A 22,807-nucleotide genomic window follows, 5' to 3' on the forward strand; every position below is an offset into this window, starting at 1 on the left:
TCCACATGATTCCTGAAACGATCCAAGTGCTTCAGCTTCAACCCCTCCTCCTTGCACTTAGGATGCTCGCAGAAGATTAGATTCTCACGCTCCATTTCTTTCATTCCCCCTAAATGCTCGCTGTCGAAATGGTCGTTTATTACGGCTGTTCGGCAGTACGGAAAAGTCCTCTCCTCGTATGACTGCCTCTCGTCTCCAATGCAGCGAGGATATTGAGTCTTTTCTATAAGAAGGGGGAATAGGTCCGGCCCGGGGGACTTCTCTTTTACGTTAGCCTATACCCTCTGCTGAATACGCTTCCGTTTTACTATATTTCGCTTATTATTCAGGGCGGTTATAAGCTCGGCGGATCGGATATGTAACCGGAGAAGCTCCTCGCCACTTAGGCCCTCCAGCTGGTTAATAAGGATTTCGACTAACTCGGCCCGTTCCGTAATGTGGAGCTTAATGGCAGGTACGATATATTTTACCTCGGCTTTTTTTTCCGCCTCGCCGCTAAACTATCTTTTGATATCCTAGGTTGGGCAGTTTTGGAAGTAGTACTTGCGGTATCCGATCTTGATGTTTTTCTTTCGCTACCTTTCTTTATTCTTAATTAGTCGACTGAGGTCTCGGATCTTGTTCTCGTTATTACGTCCTTAGATTCGGTATTAAACGCCCTTTAGCTCTGCGCGCTAGCGTACTAGATTAAGACCGTCCCATCTCATTAGCCATCCTATGGATGGGAACCCCCAGTCTTTCGTCGCGTGTGTTACAAGGTAACGCCTGATGCAGACTGTAGCTATGCTAAAGTTTGCATCCAGTGCATTGAGAATTCCAAAGTTGTTTCCGGCAAAAAAGGCGTTCGGATGTAAGAGGAACTCGCGCACTGTTTGGTGAATGATTTGGACCACTTCTTTCCCTGCAAAAGTATGTTAGTAGGGCTTTCTAAGCGCAGTATGTCATCCTGTCATACAGAGTAATTCCAACAACAGGGAGCATCGTACTCGCCCCCTGCTCTTTGATTTCTAAGAAGTTTCCTGCGCAGGAAAGGACACAATGCTCAGTGGCAATTCTCTTTCTAAAAGATCCTTTCGAGGGCAAAAACACGGCTTCGAGGTCATTTGGAATTACAAGAACATGCAAGAGTTCCTGGACACCCAATGGCCGCCTGCTAAGTAACACAAGCTGGAACATCCTTTTGCGGACGGGTCTGTTTCTAGGGATCAGGGGATGTAAAGGGGTATCACTCCACAATGAGTTTTGGCATCCAAGAAAGAAGCGTGGTCCATCCGCTCCATCGATGGTCTGGTCAAACTGTCTCTGTACCTGACATCCCAGCTATCCTACCTTTCATGAACCTAGGGTGCCACAATACCTATTCTCAACCCAAAGTAATACTAGGGACAGTCCTTACCAACTTAATTCCTGCCTCAATCTCACGCTGCCGCTTCTGCGAGAGGGCTGCAGGCTTGTCCGCCACAGGCCACTGCTCCAGGAGAGCCTTGACTGCAGCCGCAGCTCTGGGGGTTGCCATGTCTTGTTCTTGTGACTGTCTGCTTAATAGCAAACAGTATACCAATTCCTCCTCGCTGCAACCGAGCTCAGCACATGATGTCTCGGTAGGATTTCAGGGTCCGCGGCACAGGCATGACAGAGAGGGTCATCTTGCAAACGATGTTCATGGCGATACTCCGGTGGAAATAGATTGTCTTGAGCCGGGCTGGGGGAGCGGTAGCTACGTCCACGTCCCGGCTGACGGCCATGCGTTCCAGGCTCCTGAGGTATTCTGCTGCCTTGTTGCGTAAATGGTTCCTCCCATGCTCACTTTCAGTTGCAGAGCAGAAGATTACGCATATCCTTGCTAAGATGGTCGCATACAATCAGCCCGAGTGTTTGGCTAAAAGCGCGTATTTGTTGAAGAACCATGTTCATGTCGGTATGCCATGGCTGAGGATATGTGTCCCTCGTGGGCATCAACGGTGATGGGATACGGTGCTCGGATTCGAGTTCTGATAGCCAAAGCAGATGTGCAGTCGAAACAACGACAAGTGTCCAAGATAGGCGTAGATGGCAGACAATGTCAGTTCTGAAGTGCGGGGGCTTTGCTTTTTCCTCTGTTAGAGGATTGTGGAGGAAAGGTGGCCAATCACAATGTGCTGCATTTTGGACATGGCAGCAACAGATCAATACATATTGACATCCTGGCACCTGACAGCAGAAGGATGGGCCTTCCACAGAAGAGACAGCAATACTCTATACTGAATGGCCCATCCTCATTGAGCAATAGACCCTCGTGCTAACCAAAAGCAAGCCTGGCAACAAAGCAAATTGATTCAAAGCATATCAAATACAAGTCAAATCAAATAGGCCGAAACAGGGCTCAAATCGATATTTTCCCATATTTAATTTGCTTTAAGTATATTTAACTACGCCTCACCCCATACTGGTTCACCACATCACCCACCGATAGCCATACACAACACTAACCCTAGAATTGTGCGCCGCTACACCAGTCCTCACCACCCCCCCTCACCACCACCCTCACCGCCACCCTCACCATCACCACCCTCACCACCACCCTCACCAGTGCCTTCGGACCCTACAATGGGTGGTAGCCGGGCCCGTTCAAATATATTCAAAAGAAATCAAATACTAATCAAATATGACCTTTTTCATCTCAAATCAAATCAAATCAAATCAAGTCAGGGCCATATCTAATTTGATTTACTTGATTGCTAGCTTTGACCAAAAGGCCACCAGGCACGACGCAAGAGGTTTGTTGGATACCTGAATAACAATTAACACAGCTCTTAACACAAACAGGACCATCCGAGGCAGTGAGAGTCCCTTCCTCCACAGATTGCGTAACTTTCGCGAAAAGCCACTTCTTGCCTCTTTCGATGATGTCTAAAATCAACAGTCATTAGTAATATGATCGTCTCGAAATGAGTCACGTGCTGGAGTGGCGGACTCGCCAAGGGTAACGATCCCCACCTGTTGAAGCCCCACATTCAGATAAACTGCTTATCAACCAGCGCGCGGGGCAATTTTCTGTCAAAATTCTTGAGAAAGCAGCGCCCCGCCAGCAGTCCCCAGTTCGCCGTCTTGCTGTGCAAGTCCCACCATATCTATAACTGCACTCTCTTCAGGCGGTACACCTTTTTCGAATACACAACAAACCCAATACCCAGAGAGACACAGATAAACACGGAAATCATGGATCTCGACACTCCCATGGGTATGGCCCCGATGCTGGGCACAGCGCGCACTGGCGCAACCATCTTGTGCTGCAACTGCGGCTCTCCCATTGATGGCACCTCTTCCGCCGGTGCCATGTGCTACGACTGGTAAGTTTTCCTTTGAATTGCTAGTCATGGCGCCTGGACTGATAAAAATGCCTCCAGTATCAAATTGACAGTCGACATCTCGAAAACCATCCCCCGCGAAGCCCATATCCAGTTCTGCCGTGACTGCGACCGATGGCTGATGCCCCCCAACACCTGGGTCAATGCTGCGCCCGAGTCCAAAGAGTTGCTTGCTTTGTGTTTGAAGAGGTTACGAAATATCACCAAGGTCCGCATTGTCAACGCAGAGTTCATCTGGACGGAACCACATTCGCGAAGAATCAAGGTCAAGATCACAATCCAGGACTCAGTGGCTGATGGTGTCCTCATGCAACAAAGTTTCGAGGTGGTCTACGTCGTGGGTACACAGCAGTGCAAGGACTGCGCCAAGTCATACACAGCCAACGTTTGGAGAGCGTCAGTACAAGTCCGCCAAAAGGTGCCCCACAAGAGGACCTTTTTGCTTTTGGAGCAGCTTATCCTCAAGCACCAAGCGCATCGGGACACGATCAACATCAAGGAAGAAAAGGGCGGTATCGACTTTTACTTTGCTCACAGAAATCAGGCCGAAGCCTTCCTTTCTTTCCTCAAATCAGTCATTCCCATTTTTGTCAAGGACTCGAGGCAACTTATTTCGCAAGACAACCACACAGGCGACAAGTCATACAAGTTCAACTACTCCGTCGAGATTGTCCCCATTTGCAGAGATGATTTGGTGGCCCTGCCACTCAAGTTGGCCCGGTCGATTGGCAACATTACGCCCCTTGTCCTCTGCCACAGGATAGGAACGTCCGTCAACCTTCTCGACCCCAACACTCTTCAGACAGCTGAAATCAGCTCCGACGTCTTCTGGCGCGCACCATTCCAGCCTCTTGCCGGTACACCCGACTTGGTCGAGTTCATTGTCATGGACGTCGAACCAACAAACGTCCGCAAGGGGAAGTGGGTTCTGTCAGAAGTGCAAGTTGCCCGCGCCGCCGATCTCGGTGTAAACGACCACACCTATTTCACCAGAACTCATCTGGGTAACCTGTTGCATGCTGGAGACTCGGTCCTTGGTTATATGCTCTCGGGAACAAACTTCAACTCTTCCGCTCTGGACGCCATTGAGAGCTCTCGTGCGTTCGGGTCGACGATTCCAGATGTCATTCTGGTCAAGAAGCACTACCCCAACAGGCGCAAGAACAGGAAGCGCAACTGGAAGCTCAAGCGCATGGCCAAGGATGAGGGCGAGTTGCTGCCCAAGGCGGCCGATCTGGAGAAGATGGAGGCCGAGTACGAGATGTTCTTGCGGGATGTGGAGGAGGATGAGGAGTTGCGGGCCGCGTTGGCGTTGTACAAGAACACCAAGAAGAAGCAGCAGGATGCGGACGCGATGAGCATTGCTGAGACGGAGATGACGGGTGTTGACGATGGGCCGAGGATCAATATGGATGAGCTGCTGGATGATTTTGATGAGTTGGGCATTCATGATGAGTAGGGGATTAGGCTGTGAAGTTTCATGGGGTGAATGGGTTGGAGTGGGAAAATATACCATTTTTGCTTTGTTTGATGAGAACTTCTTTGATACTTTGCTGTGTTCCTTCTGTGTATTGTGAGTATCGATAAATACATGCTGCATATTTGTTGCATGACGGAACTATCTTTCCTCTTTATCCACCGTAAACCGCAACCATTCAATGCTCATCCCCACAACACCCACAAACTAGCTTTCTCCACGATCCCCCTTCCCGCTCTTCTTCTCTCTTGGGCGGTCTGTCCATCCTCCGATCATCACCCCTCGATCTAGACTTGGCTCTCTCCCGCCTGTGACTCTGTTGATGAGTTTGTGACGACTGAGATTGAGACTGAGGCGAGAGTCGAGTCACGGGGACGATCTCAAAGTCGGGGGTCATGTCCCTTTTCTTTCCTAGGCACAGATTATCGATCAGGTCCTCACGAGGAGAGGAGTTGGGTTTTCCGGTTTTGGTGATGGTTGGGTCGTGTGGAGGGCTGTTGAGCTGTTTAGGTTTGGTGATGGTTAGATTTGGGGGGGTGGGTGAGCGATGGGTTGGAGGCGCTGGGGGCGCAGGGTTGGGATGAGGCAGACGAGGATGGGTGTCTTTGCGCTGGACGTGATGGCTGTGGCTGGCGGTTGAGTCGGATGTGCGCCGGGGACGGGGGAGGTTTAGCGGGGCGGGGATGATGTCGGTCACGCTGATGCGCGCAGAGGGTTTGCGGCTGGGTGTGGTTGGAGCGGTGGTGGTGTCCATTTTTGGGATGATGCCGTTGCTGTAGGGGGTGCTAGGGCAGACGAAAGATGGGGTGTTACGGGAGGTGGGATGGGATTCTGGGTACCAGGTGCGGGTGCGGTAGGATGATGTTTTGGTATACTCCGTAACGGTGTAGTCGTGCATGTCATGGTTGTTTGGAGTGAAGTCCCAGTTTGGTTTGTTCGGTGTAAGGGGGGAGGACGGCGGAAACACGAGATGAGGTGTCAAAATCGGAGAAGTTGCCCTGGATCTGCTTAATGATCGTGGTCGGGGATGAGCCAAAGGTAATGAGTATTGCCGCTCAACGATGGGGGGGTATTTCCTGCCTCGTGAGCCGGGACCCGGATCCGACCCGCTGCCATGAAAAGAGGGTGTTCTGAGAGGCGAGGATAAATTCAATCTAGATTGACGTCGAACATAAAGCGGGCCTGGGGGTGGACTGCCTCGAAACCCTTGATTGTCGAACCCTCCGTGATATATCTCCTTGCTGCAACTCGGTGTTGGTGTTCTCGATGAAACACTGTCGAACTTGTGGTCGCGACTGGTGCTGCTTCCTCTGGATTTGCGGGTGGATGTACTCTCGCTCTCACTGCCGTATCCTAAGCCGGCTTGTCCTGTAGCTGCATAAGAGCCTGTGGCAGCAGAAGCATTGACCGGAAGGCAGACCGAGATGAATGTGGACAAGTTCAAGCCATCCCGCACTGCTTCCACACACTTCGCGAACGCAGGCTCAACACTGATGACGGGCTCCTCTTTCCACATACGCAAGTGTTTCCAGTCCTTTTGGTATCGGTGCATGAGAAGGGATTCGACGGGATATCCCTTGGGAAAAGCTTTGTCTTCGTCTAGAACCCGCTTGATGTAGCCTTGGAGCTCCGCTGCCTCTTCGCGAGAGAGTCCCAGCTTGCGAATTGCTGATTCCACGCTCTGATGATACCCAGTGTCGGGGCCATCTGGATTCGAGAAACCCATCTTGTCGCAACGTTATTCGAAATGACAGCACCTGGAAACCATAAGAACGAGCATTTGACATACGAGAAGGCCAGAATTATAGATATCCTGAGAGCAAGTATCGGCACATTTTGCTATGCAGCACCACAAAGCCCTGTTGTTCCAATCACTATACGAATTGAGGTGTTGGGTGCTAGTAAAGGGTATACGCACATGCAAAAGAGATGCCGAACAATAAAAAGGGGGCTTCAACGATCAAAAGATCTTGCTGAGCACTCTTTGCACATGCTCTGGCTGGTCCTCCTGCTTCGTCTTCTTTGCCAGCGGTACCTGTGCAAACGTCCTCCTCTTCTTTTGAGAAACCCCTTCTTGGACCGCACTGCCGCCTCCATATTCCTTCTTCTCGTCTTCTGTGGCCTTTTTCCGCTTGGCCGCAGCCTTTGCTTCCATGCCCTGCAACACCTTTGCCCTCTCCACGTTCCGCACAAACTCCTTGTTCTCCTTGGTGGATTTGCTGATTTCGGCGCGCATTCTGCTGGCTCGTTCGGCGTTCTCGGCGGCGATTTGCTCTGTGAGATGGTGCCTGTTGGCTGTCAGTATGGAGTTCCAAGATAATCAGGGAGAGAGAGAGGGGGTGGGAAGGGGTGTGGGGTCCCACCATTTGAAACCATTCAAATATTTCATGGCCCACACATCATCTCTGTACCAACTCGACTTCTTCCCACCAATTGTTTGCGCATTCAAGAGATCGACCACCTTTTTAGCATCCTTCTTCTTGATAAACTCGACCCATCCCTCGCCGTAGGACCGCTTCTTGTTACCTCCGGCGTGGACGCGGCGCGCGTGGACTGCTGGATCCTCGGGGGCGAGGAATATCCTGTTGATTTGGCCGTATGGTTCGAGAAGTGATCGTAGCTTCTGGGGCTTCATGAATGGCGGTACGCGCGATAGGTAGATAACACCTGACTTTTTGATGGCAGCTTCGGAGACAACAAGGTTCTTCTTGAGCAGTGAATTCTTGACGCCGGGCAGTTCGACCTTTGTCTTCTTCGGTTTCTTTTCTTGGGAGTCTTTTCCTTCCTCTGCCTCGTCGCCGGACTCTTGGGGTTCTGAGTCGAGCTTTGCGCCACCATCCTCGTCTTGGTCTTGGTATCGCTCGTCGTCGGTAATGTCTTCAGCCTCGCTATCCTCGTCGTTTACTCTTCTGCGCTTCGCGCTGGGGCCACCCTTTTGGAAATCATCCTCCGAATCATAATCGCGGCCGACATCTTCGTCACTATCGCCGGCGTCGAGAAAAGCGTTTCTTTTGTCAGACATTGTTGTGGGTGGCAGTCGGTGAACTTTTTGAGCTTTGGATCTGGGAAAACAGCTTTAGTTGGTTGTCGATTAAGTAGATTGGCTGAACCTTTAGTTGCTGTTCCAAAAATTTCTGGAGACTGCCATTGGCCTGTGCACTGCCAAGTTTCCAGCATTGTAGCTCCCGAAACTCATGCTTGGATCAATCAGCCCAGATAGAGGCCTTGGAAATAGTTCAAGTCATCTTTACGGTATAGAAAGATCTAACAGAATAATCCCGACTGTCCGTATACTTTCGCGATATCTGGTAGTGGAAAGCGCCGCATACGCATCTGGGCAAGATACTTGATGGCAGACACAAGGGTGCATCCTTGGCTACCCACTGTTATCTTATCTGTTATCAGTGCCGCGGGAGCTTACTGGAAGCTGGACGTCGTTGGAGGGGCAGGGCAGAGGGGCAGAGGGGCAAACAACAGGCCGCCTTAAGCTTAGAAAGGGATGACGGCGCATCGCAGCTCCTCGCCAATGTGTCACCACTTGATATTCGAGCCCGGGTGATACCGCGCTCTTGTTTTCTACCCCTACACTTAACATCTTCAACCACTCACTCAGCCATCGTTACCTCCCGTCGCCATGTCTGTCGAGGTCATCACCACCATCTCCCCCACCACCGAGGAACCCATCCTCACGCGCAACGGCATCTCCACTGAGGAGCTCGACCAGATTCCCGACATTGCCACCCAGGCGTTCAAGGCATGGCGCACAACGAAGCTGGCTGACCGCCAGATCATCATCAAGAAGGCCCTCAAGATCCTCGCCGACAGGCAGGATGAGCTTGCCAACGAGCTCACCGTCCAGATGGGACGTCCCATCGCCTACACGGCCAAGGAGGTAGCCACCGCCGTCAAGCGGTCCGAATATCTGCTCAAGATCAGCGACGACGTGCTCCAGGACACGCCGGGCGAGGAGGAGAAGGGTTTCAAGAGATTTATCCGCAAAGTACCTGTTGGCCCAGTGCTTATCATCTTTGCGTGGAATGTATGCGCCTATCTGCTCCTTGTAGACAACGAGACAACGTACTAATCACAAACTTGAACACTGATAGTATCCGTATCTGATCCTCGTCAACGCCCTAATCCCCGCGTTGCTTGCCGGAAACTCGGTCATCCTCAAGCCGTCCCCCCAAACCCCGACCGTTGCGGAACAAGTGGGCAGGGCCTTCCAGGAAGCCGGCTTGCCTGATGGCGTCATCCAATATTTCCACTCAGGATCGCCCACCATCATCGAGTCTATCGTTCGTAACCCCAAGATCGCGCTCGTCTGCTTTACTGGGTCGGTCGCCGGTGGTCTTGCTGTCCAGAGCGCCGCCTCGGACAGGGTGGTCAATGTTTGTCTGGAGCTTGGTGGAAAGGATCCGGCCTATGTCCGTGGTGATGTAGACATTGCTTGGGCTGCTGAAGAAATCGTGGACGGAGCCGTCTTCAACTCTGGTCAGAGCTGCTGCTCAATAGAGCGTGTGTATGTGGACGAGAAGATCCATGACCAGTTTGTTGAAGCCATTCAAAAAGTTCTGAAGGGCTACAAGCTGGGAGACCCCTTGGATAAGGCCACTCACCTGGGCCCTGTCGTTTCAAAAAGGTCAAAGGAGACCATCGAGGCCCACATTCAAGACGCGTTGGACAAGGGCGCCGAGAACCTCACACCCGATAACGAGACATTCAAGGACCTTCCTCCCAAGGGCAACTTTGTCGTGCCAACGCTCCTCACCAAGGTCGATCACACAATGAAGGTCATGAAAGATGAGACTTTCGGGCCCGTGATCCCCGTTATGAAGGTAAAGAGCGACGAGGAAGCGGTGGAGCTAATGAACGACAGTGAGTTTGGTCTCACTGCCAGCATATGGACCAAGGACACAGATAAGGGATATGAGCTATGCGAGCAGGTTGAAGCGGGAACCGTTTTCGTCAACCGTTGTGATTTCCCAAGCCCTGTAAGTCAGAATGCCCCGTGTGGTGTGAATGCCACTGACTGAGAGATATGCAGGACCTGGCCTGGACTGGATGGAAGAACTCCGGGAAGGGTCAAACATTGAGCAAATATGGTTTTGATCAATTCGTCAAGCTGAAGAGCTATCATTTGAAGGACTACCCCAAATAGAGGTTTGGGGGTGCCCTTGATCTGCAGCAGGCAACCGGAACCAATCTAGGGAGGGCTTCAGCAAGGGCGTTGCTACGGCGCGTCCACGAGGCATTCGGAGACATGAAAATTTGACATTATTCAGCGGCAGGCAAAGCAAATCGATTTCTATTCATTTCTTCAAGGCTCTGCAAGAACAAACTGGCGGCTTGTCTCGGGGGACAATTTCCAACCTGTTGTCAGCATTCCATCACTGGGGAAAGGAGGTGCGGAAACGGCATGAGGCTTTCTCGCTTAAACCCCCCGTCCTACATTCCAAGACAGTCTTCTTCTCCCTCTCTGCAGTTCTCTGCGAGGGGCCATCATGAGTCGTGATTCGTCCTGCATATCTCGCCACTGCCTGACGGGGCAGCTGGTTGCGAGACGTGCCTTTCATGAACACGTTCCAGCAGTTTGGAACAAGGTCGATCTGATGCGGCAGAAGCATCGTGTTCTTTTATAAGCCTGTCCCAGCTGTCTTCTGCTTCTTCTCGCTTCCCAGCCTCTTTTCTTTGACGAAGACGGCACAGATTCGTTGTCTGGACGTTGCCACCGGCCTTGTCGGATTCTATATTTGCTCACCTGCCAGTCCCCATGACACTCCTTTGTCTTTGTATTTCTTGATCTTTGTCTGCTCTAGACACCACACTCGCTTCTCACTGGCTTACCGAGGAACTGGTTCGGTTCCGCTTCACTTGTTCTCCCACGTCATTCGTTCGAATTCGCATCATACACGGCCTCGCTCTTGTTCTTAATACTTTCCGGATCCGTCAGGAACTTTTCGGCCCTACCTCTGTCCCCGTATTATTATTCTTCCAACCATCTAATCTGTCTCCTCGGAGATCCGTCGTCCGATTTTAACATCACAGACTTTTCTCCTCCAACACTCGAGTATATCTCACACGTTAATCTCTTTCGCCATTTTCACTTCAGCAATTCGTCTCGTTTATCTGTCTGATCCAAAAGCAATCGTTGGATATTTATCTCAGGAAAATGTATCTCTGTTCGGAAATGAAGAGGTTATACACCTCTTTTCAGGAGATGATCACCTCTCGGAAAGGGTCACTCAGGAGAAATGGTAGAGAGGGCTCAAAACGCCCGTTGGTGATTGTGAGTATCATTCGTCATCCACTCATCGCATCATTTACTAACAGAGGACACAGTCAGCACCATACAACTTTGAACAGATCCCAGTCACGCTACCAGGTCTCACGCCAGAAGAGTATGCTCTCTCTTCATTAGTCCAATCTTTCGCTTCCATTGCTAACATCACTTTCAGAATTCTGGTCCTCCGTGAGAAGGCTGCAGCCACCAGACTAGGAATCCACGCCGACTCACCACCATCAATAGCGACCTACTCTGCGTCTGCTCCGAGTTCATCCTCCAACTCCAGCACTCCCAACCCCAACGTCACAGGTGTCCTGCCACCGCCGCCTCCTCCCATCATCACCAACCTCCACACCTCGGGCCCTGGCCGTTCCTCCTCCAGAGCTGGGTCATCGATGCGCAGCTCCTCCGCCCGCTCAGGCACCATCTCCCGTTCCGAATCGATGGCCAGAATTCCCCACCCTAGCAACCTCCGCCACTACGCCAGCTCAGAACAGGTGAAGCCGATGCCGATGCCGATGCCGATGCCGATTCCTTCCGGTGGTGGTCTCCCAGCGCAGAGCAATCACTCTCTCCTGTTGTTGGGTGATTTGGATGACGATGTCGTCTCGCCTCTGGAACTTGACTCACATTCACGACCGGGTAGCAGAAGCAGGGGGCACGTCAACAACAATGTCGATCCTGTCGGCATGTTCCCGCTTGACCTGGACTTTGAGTACCTCGAGAGGGAGTTTGAGCTTGGCAGCCCGATCAGCCCGTTGAGTCCGCCGAGCAAGAAGAATACGCCGAGGGGGAGTCCGAAGGGGAGTGTGAGTGAGAGGGGGGCGATCAGGATCTAGCAGGGAGGGGAGGCAAAACAAAAACAATGACGACAAAATTAATAATGCAGCAGGCATGGTTCAGTTTGTAGGATAAGGCTGTCTTTTTTGAACTTTTTGAAGCGAGCAAGCGGGTAAACAAAAGAATGGATGAACTAAAAATCAATGCGAGGGTGGAAAGGAAGGATAGCGAAGGAAATTAATAATTGTGGTTGTTTGTGCTCATGCTGGCATGGGCTTGGGCAACTACAGCAGACAAATGTCGAAACAGAATGGGAGCTTGACAACCTTCCGTTGGCATATTCTCTTGATCTGATTGGCGTGTGATGATGATACTGAATCATCGGTTCTATATAAGCCCTCATCTGTTGCAACATCACAACTCCTGCCACCTCCCCCCATCCCAGCTCTCCAACCTCGCCCCCTCCACCTCCCCCAACACATCCAACAACCTCGCCTTCACCCCTTCCCTGTGACTATACTCTCCCAAAAACCTTTCGACTCTCCCCACCGTCCCCTCATCATCCCTAATCACCAACGCCGCAGCATCATACCCCCCCGCGCCAGGAACCACACTCCCCACCACCCCCTCCAGCCCCTCCAGCTCGTCCAGCATCTTGGTCTGACTGTCCGGCTCGATCTCGGCCCCGCTCTCCACCCCCATCCTCTTCATCAACCTCCTCACCTTCCCCATTGCCCATTTTATCGCCTGCTCATCCCCGACTTTGAGCGCCCCAGCCAAAACCTTCACCTCCCCCTCCAGCTCGGTAAACAACCCATCCGCCTCGGCCTTGTTCCCTTCCCTCCAGGCGTTGACCAGCTTCACCATGCTGACCGTTGCCGTCCCCCCCGTGACATCCACCATTCTGATCTTCAGCCCCTCGGCAAGATCAGTCTCCTCTTTGCTGATTTCTTGATCCCAGTCGGGGGAGTTGACCGTCTCCACGACGGCTCTCCCGAACCCTCTCGTCCCTGGGGGTGGGAGGGCGGATAAGAGGGAGGGGGAAAACCGGCGGTAGACGCAGCTGCCGTAGACGGCGCTGGCGACGTCGAACCCGGAGCCGATTTTCCCCTGGGCGGCGCAGTGGGCTGCTTGGGAGAGGTTGTGAAGGGTGCGCCGGCCTGAGGGGGTGGAGAGGTCGAAAAGGGAACGGGGGAGGTAGTGGGAGAGCAAGCAGCCGGTTAGGGAGGTTACCAGGGCGGCGGAGGAGCCGAGGCCGGTTTTGTTGGCTTTGGAGATTGTTTGCCCGAGGTGGCGGAAGCGACGCTGGGGGGTGGAAGGGGAGGTGGTGGTGGTGGTGGAGTAATAGTCGTTGTCGGCGAGGATGGTGAATTTGGCGGGGTGGATGGAGGAGAGGGTTTGCTTGGCGGGGAGGGAGACGATGTAGGAGAGGACGTAGTTGAGGGTTGTTTCGACGAAATGGTTGGGTTTGAAGGGTTTGGTGCCGCTGGGAGAAGTGTTAGTGATGAGGTGTGACAAAAAAAAAGGGGGGGAGAACATACGGGTCGAGCTGGGTGACTTTTACACCGCCGTGACCTCCCACAGGGGTGTAGCCGTACACCCAGGAGTCATCGTCAAACTGCGGACTTTCGACGACAATCTCGGTGAGATGAACGCCCTGGGTGGGCTGGATGGGGTGAGAGACGACGTTGATGCGGGCGCTGAGGCCAAAGACGAGGCCGGAGTAATCCCTGTCGAGGACAATGTAGCCGCCTGCGAGAAGAACCTTGCCGGGGGCGGAGACAACAGATGAGTTCTTGTGTTCGGGCATTTTGAATGTGAGTGAGAGAGGAAGAATCTCACGATAGCTTCAAGTATGGGTTTGTTGACGAGTGCAAGGGTGAGCTCTCATGAAGGTTGAATGAGAGCCCCTGAATGATGGAGGGGTAGGTTCAGGCAGGGCCCACTTATGCGAGCTGTTGTGGGGCACAACCCTGAGGTTTGACTTTTGTCTTTGTTTTGGAAAGAAATCGTGCGCTTTAACCCTGACTTCCAAGGTCGGCCTTGACGGCCACAAAGAACACAGAATTTGTCACCGACGGCGCCGCTTGATTACACAGACCTAATGATGTATTGGGGGAAACAAATTTCAAGGTGTTCATCTGAACCAGCTTCACGTTTCAACAGAGTACCCTCGCAGCCCGACAGCCTGGGCACAAGTTTATGCCTTCCGCCTTGTGAACTTCTCAAAAGTAAGAAGAGAAGAGAGAAAAAAGCCAAAGCACGTAGTTCACGTAAGTTACCTTGGTCTATAAGAGACACGTCAAGTTTTCGAACATATTATGCCTCTGACAAACATGTTCAAGATGTCACTGGTAGGGATTTTGTCTGCAATGTGAGTTTCGACATGTTGTCATGTCTTGTCTTATACATCTCTTGTCCTACATCTCTTGGCCACACGTTGAACAAGTTTTAAAAAACCAAAGCCCACAGTTTATCAAACATTTGAATGAGAGCTATGAGACTCCCAAACGTTGTGACTTGAACCCCATTTTGACTGAACATTATCCCCTTTAGCGAGCTTGAACCCTCAAGTAAGAAAGATAGCGGTGGCGGTCATAGATGGCAGATGCTGCAGGGTGATTCATGACTACCTACCTGGTAGATGCAATTGTGCACTATACATAATCAATTAGGAAATGCGATCCAGGATTGGCCGCGGCCCGTACTCGGTGGCCGAGGATGCTCGGTGATAAGGCAGGTCGAGAACAAGCCGGGACGGAGCAGCGGCGGGTCAAGGGCTCAGCAAACGGCGGGCCGGGCACTTTTGGCATGGCAGTCCAATCATTGGCTCTGGATTTGGTTGCTTTTCATGCACATGTGACTGTTTGCTGGCTTTCTTTGGATTCCCTGATATTATCAGATGCAACTCATCCTGTTTTCGATCGTCGATCAGAGATTGATTGAGCTATTCCAGCTGGATATCGTGCACTGCCATCTCACGCACTCGTATCCTCTTCGATGTGGCATACCCCGTTGAATGACTGCAATCGTGTCTCAACTGATGCCAAATGCTAGATAGAGACAGTTCGAACCGTAAAGAACGATTGATAACAGTGAAGAGTGGATTGCCAAAGCCGGAGTACCGTCAAAAGAAAGCACTGCTTTTTTGTGTGGACGCTAAAGTTTTCGAGAAATGTCTCAACCCATGTAACGGTAACGTCCAAAACGCCCAAAGTGGTCAAGTGCTGTTCCTGCAGCTGTCGGGGTTTGGAGCGGTGCGAGCTCCGAGGGCTCGGCACTGTTAGCGATTGGGCGGGACCACCGGTATTTGACTAACAGTTAAGATCTGAGATGAACCCCAGGTTATCTGGTCCGGGAAGTCTTCGTTGACGTGCTGGAGCAGAGTGTCCCCGCTCAACCCACGTCCGAGCCTTCCGCCAAGCCACCGCCATTCGTCATCGGCCGCCCAGCAGCTCTGGGGGAGCATGGGGCAGCTTGTCGGGACGTCCACTGACAGACGGCCGCCGACGATGATGGAAGACGGTGAGCAGAGAACAGCCCGGGCCATGCCAGAGGATAGGTAGAGGCAGCCATCCCATGTGATACTAGGGTTAAGGGTTATGGACCAAGGTGTGTTAGTGGTTGATGTGTTCTTTTCTGAAGTGTTCCATACGCCGCCTAAGGCAACGGTTATTACGTGGACGTCCACATCATGGATGCTATGAAACAAGTGTCATGAATCGACGACGATGGGGGGCTGGGATTTTCCTCAAGAAACAAATGGAGAAGAAGGGATAATTGTCTGTATATCCGAGAATTAATACACATATCTCCGTGTTTTGTGTCGTTGACTGATGAGCGAGGTTCGCTCTGACTAATCCGCGCACCCATTCCGAATCCACCCGGCTAAGGACCCCGGTGACCTGGCACAGGCTTAGCTTTCGCTTCTCCAGCGCGGCGAGGGAAAAAAAAATCACAGCTACCGGTGCTTTAAGACAATATTTGAGGTGCAGTCACTCACTCCCTTCCACGCCTCAGCCCTTCGCCCTTTTGCCGTTTCTCGTCCATCCACCACCAACATTGTACCAATCACCCCCCAAGGTCAGCGCGTTTGTTTGACGGCTTCACTGTCGTCAAATGAACCTGCAATTGCGCATAACCCCTTCACTCCTTGTAAGTCAATTGCTTGACCCCGCATCGCCTGACTTGGCTACCTTTGGTTGAAGCTATTCGCGTCTGACACCTCGTCTCCGTCTGGGAACAGAACCCCTCTCCGCCTGGTGTCTCTTAAATGCCCGCTTTCAGTTCGACTGTTTGGCAGAGCTTTATCCGGCAAGGATTTACCAAGTCCATCACCCAAGGTTACGCCCAGTCGGTCGTTGCTGCCACCCACCCTCATGTTCTAAACTCACAAAACCGCCCGTCCTTTGGGCGCCGCAACCATGCCCGTATCGGTCGCCGTCTTTCGACTCTTGGGCTCCAGTCTGCTTTCCACACCAGCAGCTCGACCGTCGCCGCTGGGCCTGTTGAGCCGCAACGTTTGGGCAAGGCTGTTAGCACCAATGGCGGCCTAGATGCTTACTTTGAGCAATTGCAAAAGACCCAGCAAGTTGCCGAGGAAGGGGCCGTGGAAGAGGTGGAATCCGACAAGGAGTGGACTCAGTTCCAGTTTCAGCAGCGCATCGAGTGGAAGCCGACACCGGCTTCCATCCTTCTCGGTTCCGATGCCAGCAAAACCCTCGCCCTCGATGTCGACCCCACCCAAGTCACCAAGCGCGATGCCTCCCCAGCCATCACCCCCGAGGCCGAGGCCGCCCTTGCCCACATCGATGCGCGTCTCGCCGAGGAGATTGAGGTTCGCAAGCAGCTGGATGCGTTGGAAGAGGAGGTGGAATCCCTCCGCGCCACGTCTCCAGCTCTGGCCGAAAAGCTCGAGGAAGAGATTAGGTCGCGAACCATCACTCCTGTTTCCCATATCCGAACTCCCGCCAGCCTCGTCCGCACGCCTCCCGTCGATCCCCAGTCCCAGTCCTACGCCGACCACCTCGTGAAACTCGCCGACAGCGGACGATATGTCGAGATTCCGGCAGTCTTCGAGGCCATGCTTGTCGCCGGCATCAAGCCCATTGCTGCCGCCTACAATGTCTTGCTTACTGCCGCTTTCCAGCTGGCACCAGACAAGTCCGAGGTGGTGAACAAGGCTCTGGATATCTACACGGATATGCTTAGACGCAAGGTTGCCCTGGACAGCGAGACGTACAACATTCTTGTCAGCTTGCTGGCTTCTCGTTCGCTGGAAGTGTCTGCGCTGCAAGAGGCTCTCGAGGTGAAGCGTGTGCGGTTTGGTGGCATGGATGAGCCCGGCAAGTTCATGTTTGCCTCTCATGACCTTGAGCTTGCCATCTTGAGGGAGGAGGAGCGTCTTGACCTTGCCATCAAGTTGTTCGAGAGCTCTGTCTCATCCAGCAAGGCCGGTTACACCTCGGAGACCTACCACCAGATGATCTCAGCGTGTGCCAAGGCTGGTCGTGTGTCCAATATGCTCGAGATGTTTGAGCACATGGAGTGCAACCAAGCTGTCCCTTTTGCTGCCACTTTCCCTGCCATGATCACAGCTTTCGCCAAGTCCGGTGATTTGATCAGCGCCGTGGAATGCTACAACGAGTACCGCAACCTTGCCATCGCCAACGACAATGGCGAGCCGACGTTGCTGAAGCGCGCCGATGCTCAGGTGTACGCCTCTGTCATCAATGCCTACGTCATCTCCGACAAGCTTCCTGGTGCCGTGAAGTTCTACAAGAAGATCCTACAGGAGTATGGTGTAACTGCTGCAGAGATCAAAGACGCTCTGCTTGCTGGTGGCTTTGTCAAGGGCTTCATCAAGCGTGGCGTCTACTCGGAAGCTCTTCAGTGGGCTCAAAGCATCGAGAGCGAGATTAGAGGTCGGGCCATGAACGAAATTGCCACGGTTGCTGCCGATAATGGCGACAAGCTGACTGCGGTTGCCGCCTTTGCCAATGCCTCTCCTTCCACCGAGATGGTTTCTTCCGCCATGGCCTTGCTTGCGATGAGCATCCGCGCCGGTGATCTCGGTGCGGCAGCTCGGTATTGGGATATCCTCTGTGGTTCTGGCTTCAAGTTCACCGTGTCCTTTGTTGAACCGGCAGCCATGTATGCCGTGGCCATGATTGGTTCCGGGCAGGTGATGGAGGGTTTGACTCAGTCTGAGTGGATGTTCCAGCGCATCCGCGAGACCGTTCCCGCTGCTCAGCTCGAAGGTGAGATTGAGGAAGCCACCGAGTTCATCTCTAGGTTCATGGCCGTTCGCGGCATTGTGGATCCTCGTGAAGCTTCTCCCGTCTCTTATGCCCCCTCCCAGTCTTTCGCCCCTTCGCCATTCCCATCGACTCCAGCTGTTGCCCACCATGACGAATCCTTCGACCCCTATGCCCAGAACACCGACTTCAAGGGATCTTCATTGATTTCGGATGAGTTGGAGGGCGCCCACGGTCGCAAGGGTCCCAAGCTGAGTGATGCACTCAACCGTTTCCGCAACATCCGTCGTGCTGGTCGCCATCCTCGGTACATCACTTACGCCAAGCTTATCTCCGCCGCCTCCAGGGAGGGCAAGATCGATCTTTGCCACGAAATTCTCGCCATGGCCCGGACGGATGTGCCTCTGCTTCCTCAGTACCCAGTGGTCCGCTACGGTTGGTCGTCCATTCTGGACGCCATGGTTGGTGCCTGCTTGACTGTTGGTGACAGAGCTATGGCCGAGCAGTTCCACCAGGAGCTCCTCGCCATGGGTGCTACCCCTTCGGCCAACACCTTTGGTCTCTACATCACCACCTTGAAGGAGTCCACCAAGACCTTCGACGAGGCCACCGAAGCTGTCCGCGTGTTCCACCGCGCCAAGGCCGAGGGAGTCGAGCCTACTTCATTCCTGTACAATGCCTTGATCGGGAAGCTGGGCAAGGCGCGTCGCATTGACGACTGTCTCTTTTACTTTGGCGAGATGCAGACGCTCGGTATCAAGCCCACATCTGTCACGTACGGCACCATTGTCAACGCTCTCTGCCGCGTCAGCGATGAGAAGTTTGCCGAGCAGCTGTTTGACGAGATGGAGGCCATGCCCAACTACAAGGCTCGTCCGGCTCCCTACAACAGCATGATGCAATTCTTCCTCATGACCAAGAGAGACAAGTCCAAGGTTCTCGAGTACTTTGAGCGCATGAAGGCCAAGGGCATCGCCCCTACCGCCCACACGTTCAAGCTCCTCGTTGACACCCACGCCACTTTAGATCCTGTAGACATGGAAGCTGCCGAGTCTGTCCTCGAGATGATCAAGGCTACTGGTCAGAAGCCCGAAGCCGTCCACTACGCCAGTCTCATCCACGCCCGCGGCTGTGTCCTTCACGATCTCGAGGGTGCTCGCCGCGTATTTGACGCAGTCGTCAAGGAGTCTTCGGTTCCTCTCGTTCCCTGTCTGTTCCAGGCTCTTTTCGAGGCCATGGTTGCGAACCATCGGGTTGTCGAGACCGAGCCTGTGCTCGCCATGATGCGGTCGAATCGTGTGGAGATGACTCCCTATATCGCCAACACCCTCATCCATGGCTGGGCAGCCGAGAAGAACATTGCCAAGGCCAAGGAGATTTACGCCACTGTCAGCGCCACCAAGCGGGAACCTAGCACTTACGAGGCCATGACTCGCGCGTTCCTTGCCGTTGAGGAGCGCGAGAGCGCCAAGGGGGTGGTTACTGAGATGCTCGGCCGCGGATACCCAAGCGCCGTCGTCAACAAGGTTCTGGAACTCCTCGGTGGCGGCGGAAACGCTGCCCCAGTCGAGGCTGCCGCCGCCGCTGCGTAAGCCTGGGCGTGTTCCTGTCCTTTTGGTTTTTCTTATGTTTCATAATATTTCCTCTGTCTCTGCTTTCTCTGCGTTCTTGGCATGATACCCCCTGTGTGCAACTATGGATTGATGGATGGGGATGTGATGGGTTCAATGGGAATGGACTCGGGTTTAAAAAGGGGGGTGTTTATCTCAAGGATCATTGGGGAAAACAACGGGCGGAGACTCAACATGGGAGCAAAAGCATTTGTTTTATCTTTCTTTCTCATCATGGGAAGCGGGCGGCGTTCAAGAGTCCTTTTCTGGGATAGATATCATGACCGGGGGCCCCGGCGTTTTTGCTAGCGAGGCTCGGTCTTATGGATGGTGGATTTCACATTTTTTTTTTTCATGGAGAGAGGGATCTAATTGATGGTTTGGGATGGACGCGAGCCCGGAAAAGAGGCGGTTGCTGGTTGCCTATGGCAAGCTAGAAGATATATAACTCCACTCTATAAAGACACAATAGAAGCGTTTTAGCGTATAACCTGTCTGGATGGATTATGTGACTGTGTGACGTCGCCTCACTAACGACATCCAATGAAAACACAAACGATTAACGCAATGGAACATGGATGCCAGCTCAGTCTATCAGCCTCCACTCTATCTTTAGCCAAGCTTGAACTTTGCGTTTCCTCTACTGTACATATGACGTATAAAGGTAGGTACCAGACCTCAACCTTAACAACAACAACAATAACAACATGACTTGGCCGCTCCTCCTTACTGATTACTAATCCATTCTATACTCTTATGCGTCTACTCTCGTATGTTCCAGAGATATTCGGCAGCCTTTGTACTGGGACTGACTTTGATATGACTGATGCCCCTGCCCCTGCCCCTGTTGCTGGCCTCCGTATCGTTGTGGGTAATAGGCCTGAGCGTTGGCTGCGTGCGTCGTTGCTGGGTAGCCTGCAGGGGGGTTATTGAGAGTTTTGTGAATACAAAGTCTGAGCATACTGAGCAGTGTTTGCGTACACGGCTGAGGACAGCGTTGTTGTAGGCGAGAACGCGCTTGATGTGGTGGAATACCCAGCTGGATGAGAGGATGGAGCAGGAGGACAACTGGTGGTGGTTGGGTACCTGTAGTAGGAAGTGTGCGTGTAAGAAGCTGGGGAGTACGGGATTGGTGCCTTGTGGTTGGAAGCCCGAGCTTGTTCGGCCTTGTCCCTTTCATGGGCTGCTTGCCTCTGCCTCGCTTGACCGGTGAACTTTTTCCGCACCTCGTGGGCAATCTCACGGTCCAGCTCGACTATTTCTCTTTCCACAGGATCTCTCTCCTGGGCCACACGGTCGCTGTAATTTTCTGGTCGGTCGCCGTAGAGGTTAAGGGCGTCGTTGTTGCTGTAGTGGTGGGACGGGTCGGTCATTCTGACTTGCTTGTTTTGTTTTGTAGGGGTGTCGGGAAATTTGTCTGGATCGTGGGTGGTAAACAGTTGGTGGGTGCCTGCTGCACCAGCACCCGCCCCCGGGAAGCAATATCAAGATCTTGAAGAGCATGGAGGTTAGTGGCAAGGTCGCTGGTTGAGGAGTCCAACTGAGAGCACATGAGTAGGTACCCGTACCTTTATAGCTAGTTGGACTCTTGCAAAGTCTACCTTGGCTTTGCCTTCCAGGAATAGGCTGAATAACTGAGTCTTGTCACCCTTTTACATGCCTCCATGATCATTCCGGAGTCGACCAAGTGTCGTAAGTTCAAAAGCACTTTTGTGGCACGTTACCAAACTTGTTTCGGGTTGTGTCATGGGTTTAGCTACCGAGGGGGCGTGTGGTGTTTTCAGTGAGACAAAAGAAACATCGAGGACGGATCAAATAACTGCAGCTTGCAATCTGCCGAGACTCATGGATCTGACTAGTCTGAGCTGCATAGATCTCACTCTACACACTTCTCGTGCCCAAACTAATGCAATTACCCTGATGAGTATGTCACGTATGACAGGCATAGTCAAAGATAAAGACTGCCTCTTAGCACAGGTGCCTTTAAGGATAGCTAGCTGGCTTCAGCTGAACAGTGTAGTATATAGGTGTTTGAAAATTAGTAATAGGCCCTCTAGGATAGTCAATAGGCCCTTGAACATGGTTGATAGGTTTTTAGAGATAGTTAGTACACCTTTGAGCCGGAGCCGGACTCGGTCTGTCTTTTGTCCGCTGTCCTCTGAACATGGCCACGGGCAGCGGAAGGAGGGAAGCTCCTGCCCAAGATGCAATGCTAGTTCTCCGGGCGTTTTGCAGCGACGCTCTTTTCCACAGGTCCTTTGTGGATCCATCAGGTCGGCTGCCTGTCTGATACTGGATTCAGGACGGGAGAGACCGCAGAGCTCCATCCCTGTGTCAGTTTTTTGCTTTGAAAAGATGGAAACGAGACACTTTTTCTTTTCTTTGGGTTTCTTTCTATGGAAAAGAGCCAGCCGAGTTGGCGGGAGAGGTCCCAGGCCGGGCTCTGACATCTTTCGTTGTACTCAATCTCCTGAAGGCCTAGTAACCCTTAGTCAACAACTTGTCGCCATGTGTTAATGCCTATCCACCATATTTCGAGGCTTATTGATCAGCTTTGAGGGAACAGTTTATCAACTAGATCTCTGCACTTCATACTAAGTTTCACAAGGTCTGCCTAGCCATATCAATTCAATAGTTGAAGAACAGCATAACCATCTAACATCTAATGATAGGTATAAGCTTTGTGATGGATGGAGTTGTGGAGAGGTATTGTCTAAACTTTTTACTGGACATCAGGAGAACAACATTAGTAAGACTCCAGAATATGGCCATCTGATAATTAATTAAATCCTGATATCGCCATCTCACATCTGAAACATGGCAGGACCACCCGATACCTATCCAAGGCATGACCATCAACATTCCGCCAGCTCTGTGGCACGAGGCCAGACAGCTGTGAAACTCGATCACTCGGCCTTGAATACTCCTCTGGTTCCTCCATTCCCCCCCCCCGCGTGGCCTTACACCTCCAACACCCAACACCATTTCACCAAGCCTCGGAAGACCGGCAACACCCCACAACCCAAAGCAACCAAGACGCACCACTACCTCAC

General features: G+C 52.5%; 8 protein-coding genes across 8 annotated transcripts; 4 read left to right on the forward strand and 4 right to left on the reverse strand.

Annotated features, from left to right (window-relative positions):
* Positions 1–2,555: 2,555 nt before the first annotated feature.
* NMD3 (ribosome-binding protein) lies at positions 2,556–4,806 on the forward strand (the record flags this gene model as incomplete). Its single annotated transcript, XM_062910529.1, has 5 exons — positions 2,556–2,593; positions 2,722–2,756; positions 2,806–2,961; positions 3,018–3,329; positions 3,387–4,806. The coding sequence occupies exons 4-5, from the start codon at positions 3,199–3,201 to the stop codon at positions 4,804–4,806; spliced, it is 1,551 nt and encodes a 516-aa protein (XP_062766450.1). The 5' UTR covers positions 2,556–2,593; positions 2,722–2,756; positions 2,806–2,961; positions 3,018–3,198.
* A 196-nt stretch (positions 4,807–5,002) lies between these two features.
* On the reverse strand, positions 5,003–6,550 carry QC763_300680 (uncharacterized protein; the record flags this gene model as incomplete). The annotated part of the gene is made up of 1 exon (XM_062910530.1): positions 5,003–6,550. One exon carries the CDS (start codon positions 6,548–6,550, stop codon positions 5,003–5,005), a length of 1,548 nt encoding a protein of 515 aa, XP_062766451.1.
* Positions 6,551–6,597: 47 nt separating this feature from the next.
* ESF2 (RNA-binding ATPase activator esf2) lies at positions 6,598–7,896 on the reverse strand. The gene is made up of 2 exons (XM_062910531.1): positions 7,188–7,896; positions 6,598–7,112 (listed from the first exon to the last, which is right to left on the reverse strand). The coding sequence occupies exons 1-2, from the start codon at positions 7,844–7,846 to the stop codon at positions 6,785–6,787; spliced, it is 987 nt and encodes a 328-aa protein (XP_062766452.1). The 5' UTR covers positions 7,847–7,896; the 3' UTR covers positions 6,598–6,784.
* Positions 7,897–8,296: 400 nt separating this feature from the next.
* QC763_300700 (uncharacterized protein) lies at positions 8,297–9,982 on the forward strand (the record flags this gene model as incomplete). Its single annotated transcript, XM_062910532.1, is given in 4 exon segments — positions 8,297–8,386; positions 8,405–8,863; positions 8,931–9,815; positions 9,869–9,982. 3 exon segments carry the CDS (start codon positions 8,459–8,461, stop codon positions 9,980–9,982), a joined length of 1,404 nt encoding a protein of 467 aa, XP_062766453.1. The 5' UTR covers positions 8,297–8,386; positions 8,405–8,458.
* Positions 9,983–10,993: 1,011 nt separating this feature from the next.
* Positions 10,994–11,946, forward strand: QC763_300705 (uncharacterized protein; the record flags this gene model as incomplete). The annotated part of the gene is made up of 3 exons (XM_062910533.1): positions 10,994–11,110; positions 11,164–11,222; positions 11,280–11,946. The coding sequence occupies 3 exons, from the start codon at positions 10,994–10,996 to the stop codon at positions 11,944–11,946; spliced, it is 843 nt and encodes a 280-aa protein (XP_062766454.1).
* Positions 11,947–12,152: 206 nt separating this feature from the next.
* ERG8 (phosphomevalonate kinase) lies at positions 12,153–14,000 on the reverse strand. Its single transcript, XM_062910534.1, has 2 exons — positions 13,429–14,000; positions 12,153–13,373 (listed from the first exon to the last, which is right to left on the reverse strand). Exons 1-2 carry the CDS (start codon positions 13,695–13,697, stop codon positions 12,302–12,304), a joined length of 1,341 nt encoding a protein of 446 aa, XP_062766455.1. The 5' UTR covers positions 13,698–14,000; the 3' UTR covers positions 12,153–12,301.
* A 1,663-nt stretch (positions 14,001–15,663) lies between these two features.
* Positions 15,664–19,736, forward strand: QC763_300720 (uncharacterized protein; the record flags this gene model as incomplete). Its single annotated transcript, XM_062910535.1, has 2 exons — positions 15,664–16,042; positions 16,191–19,736. Exons 1-2 carry the CDS (start codon positions 16,007–16,009, stop codon positions 19,734–19,736), a joined length of 3,582 nt encoding a protein of 1,193 aa, XP_062766456.1. The 5' UTR covers positions 15,664–16,006.
* Positions 19,737–20,516: 780 nt separating this feature from the next.
* QC763_300723 (uncharacterized protein) lies at positions 20,517–21,127 on the reverse strand (the record flags this gene model as incomplete). The annotated part of the gene is made up of 2 exons (XM_062910536.1): positions 20,517–20,793; positions 20,841–21,127. The coding sequence occupies 2 exons, from the start codon at positions 21,125–21,127 to the stop codon at positions 20,517–20,519; spliced, it is 564 nt and encodes a 187-aa protein (XP_062766457.1).
* Positions 21,128–22,807: the final 1,680 nt, after the last annotated feature.

This window comes from Podospora pseudopauciseta, chromosome 3, assembly GCF_035222475.1.
Source record: "Podospora pseudopauciseta strain CBS 411.78 chromosome 3, whole genome shotgun sequence".
NCBI classification, from domain to species: domain Eukaryota; kingdom Fungi; phylum Ascomycota; class Sordariomycetes; order Sordariales; family Podosporaceae; genus Podospora; species Podospora pseudopauciseta.